Source organism: Apis dorsata, unplaced genomic scaffold (genome assembly GCF_000469605.1).
Source record: "Apis dorsata unplaced genomic scaffold, Apis dorsata 1.3 scaffold_739, whole genome shotgun sequence".
Classification (NCBI taxonomy): domain Eukaryota; kingdom Metazoa; phylum Arthropoda; class Insecta; order Hymenoptera; family Apidae; genus Apis; species Apis dorsata.
In genome coordinates, this window is record NW_006263900.1 from 62,180 (window position 1) to 65,464 (window position 3,285).

The 3,285-nt window shown below is 24.8% G+C and overlaps 1 protein-coding gene across 4 annotated transcripts in view; it reads right to left on the reverse strand.

Moving 5' to 3' along the window:
* Positions 1-2,681, reverse strand: part of LOC102671680 (fatty acyl-CoA reductase wat-like) — a 6,771-nt gene extending 4,090 nt beyond the window's left edge. The window contains exons 1-2 of one of the 4 annotated variants that reach the window (XM_006622686.2): positions 2,566-2,681; positions 239-600 (exon numbers count right to left, since the gene is read on the reverse strand). In XM_006622686.2, coding sequence (XP_006622749.1) covers positions 239-559 — 321 coding nt within the window. In that variant the 5' untranslated portion in view covers positions 560-600; positions 2,566-2,681. Of the gene's footprint in view, positions 1-238; positions 601-2,379 lie in introns of all 4 variants that reach the window. The other 3 variants (XM_006622685.2, XM_006622688.2, XM_006622687.2) reach the window with 3 other exon arrangements.
* Between the last annotated feature and the right edge of the window lie 604 nt (positions 2,682-3,285).

Consider the following 3,285-nt stretch of genomic DNA (forward strand, 5'->3'; position numbering starts at 1 on the left):
AGAAGAGATCGTAATTAATCTTGTCAAAGGAAAGTGAATGTCACGATTGATACGTAGTGTCGGAAAGAAAAATAGTGCTTGGAAAAATATTTAGTCGAAGAATTTAATAAAAAGATAAAAGAATTTAAACAAGTATGTATAAAAATGTGAAGAGATGGAGGTGATAAAAGATAAAAAATGTAGAAAAATAAAAAAAAAGAAAAAAGAAATAGAAAAGAAAAATAATAGAAATTCTTACCGGATCATCAAAAAGTTCTTCGATACGTTGATGCATATCTTTGCCTTTCTTCGGACGTACTAACATATAGATAAATGAAATTCCAGGACATTCTCGGAGGAGTTTTTCTATCAGAATTTTGCCCATAAATCCGGTGCCACCAGTAACGAAAATGCTTTGTCCATTATAGAAGTTTTGAATAGGACTGAGTGAAGATTTTTCCAAAATCAAATCACAACGATCACTTTCAGTCAAACGTTCCATTGGACTATCGTTTATTTTGCAACTCTTATCTGATACTATTGCTTCTTGACCACACGGTTCTACCAAAACTTCCACCATCGCGTTCGTCGCGTGACGTTTCGAAATAAATGATCAAATAACTAAAGAAAACAAATCAGAAAAGAGAAAAAAATTAATACGCGTGATATTACACGTCGACTGTAAGATGCTAATCTGAAATCTACTATTCGTTCCACACCGCAGTTCGAACTCTCGCGGTTGCTAGTGCGAGAGAAACCGCACATATCGTCATGGAGTGAAAGTTGATCATGAACTTGGTCGCAGCGTCTTTTACTATGTTCCAAATCCAAATCGAAAGTCATACTGCCAATCGGCAGTTTGTCCTTATCATTTCATTATAAAAGACCGTTCCAATTCGATTCTACTTATAATTCTAATGTAATATAATATATTATATATATTTCATTATATATATTTCATTATTTTATAATATAAATGTTTAAGATAATCTTTAAAAATGTTATTATGCAAAATTAGTTACATTAGAAATATTTTCTTTGTCTATTTAGATCATTAATATATTTCTTTTTATTTTCTTGATAAATGTTAAAATAATTAATTTCAAAAATATTAAAAAAACTGTATAAAATTTTATTGAATTATTATCTATTGAAATACACAATAGATCACAAAATTCATTCATTTTCTAGAAACTCCGTTTTCAGCATTTAGAAATTTTTGGCATATATTTTCATATTTGTTGACCAATTTTTGACATTTGATTATGGTAATCTCTTTTTTAAAGATGGAAATCAAATAATATAAAAATAAAAATGTTATTTGAAAGAAGATACTATTATACTTGATTCTAAATTTCCTCATAAAATTAGAATTTTAAATTTTGATTATAATTAACTAATAATTTATGAAATAATATGTATTTTTTGTCTATCATTCTTGGAGTCAATGGAGATGTTTCGCTATTATGGAAAAGATTATATTTAAAGAAATATTACTAAGTAATGATATTCATAATATATATATAAATTATATTAATACGTATATATTATATAATGTTCTAATGAATTTTGTGTAAGTAAACTTTAGAAGATTATTAAATATTCTGTTTGATATAAAGAATTTCAAAGCTCAAAATTTTATTGCTATATGAAAAGTTAAATTAATCTGCGTCATAGTTTTATTGAATTCCTATATAATTATCTCATAATCAACCGTTATGTCGAATCGTCACAATAAATATCCTACTTATCAAACTTGTTCGTAAGTTTTCGATGAATATATCTATATATATTTCAATAAATAATATACAAATACATTTAAACGATTCCTTCCTGCTCGGCACGAATTTTAACTGGTAGTAAATTCATGGTGAATGTCTGACGAAGAAAGTCATGATTGAAATACAACTCTGACATAAATTAAAGTTGATATCGATTCAGGAAAATAACTTTTTATATTGATATACCATATACATCTTACATAGAGTTTCACCCTTCTGCTTCATGATATGTTTTTCTATTCCTTTTTCTTTAATATTATGTTAATCTTTAATATTTTTACGATATATGATTATACAAAATGAAAACCATATTACTTGTATTGTATTTTAGAATCATTAAAAAAAAAAAAGAACTGAACTAAATACTGAATTGTTTTAATTTTATTCTTCATTCAATATTTTGTTTTATATATATATTTTATATGAAACATTTCTATCATTAAACATCGGTTTGTATCGATTATAGATTATTAATTAAATGTTGTATAAATAAAATGAATTTTATAATTACTGATTTGAATATAATATTCAATTCTATATAGTTTATATTATAATAAAGTCAGGAATTAGTAAATTTATAATACTTCATAATGATAAATTATCGCACAATTTCACTGACCTTATCCGTGATATTTCACGAAACCAATGTCCACACTTTCAAAATATTAAAAAGACAGCACCAAAAAATTAAAAAAATAAAAAAGCATAAAAACGGATAAAAAACGAACAATCAAACGATCGAATGAAGAGAAGAACAAACAAACACTAGATATACCTTAAAAACTTTCTCTTCACGTGAACCTACCGATTTTTCTCTTATGCCACCTCGAGTATTTTGCAAGCGATATACCTCAGAATTGTCACTCTTGGCATCGTCAGTCTTGCTTTTCTTTTCTTCTCCTTCTACTCTGTTTCATCAATTGCCCCTTCTCTTTACCCTTTAACTCTCCTTCCCCTTCCTTAATCGTTCAATCACACCCGGTCCCAGTCAACTACCTCTTTTCTCTTATGTTATTTTACCTTTCATTTCTCTTTGATATTTTTTGTTCTTTTCATTTTATTTTTGCATTTCAATTCAGATTTTTTTAATCCCTTAATGTCATATATGTATAAGCGAAATTTCATTTTTGATCATTTTTTTATAAAAAAAATATTTTGAAAATAAAAAAAATTTCTCCTAAAAAATCTTATTAAAAAAAGAAAAGAAGAAAAGCTTATATATACCTAAATTAAATGATTTCCAAATTATTATATAATATATTAGTGTTTCATAAATCATAATCAATCATTAAATCGTAAGTCAATATTTTTTTCACTTATCATAAAAATTAAAATAAAAATTAATTTTTTTTATTTGTTTAAATTATTTATTTTAATTTTTACATTTTTATATGTAATTTTTTATATAATTTTCATTTTACATAAAAATGTACATTTTTTTCATACAAAAATTAATTACTCTTATTTTATATAAAAATATCAAATTTCGAGCTTTTAAAAATAAGATTATATATATATATATATA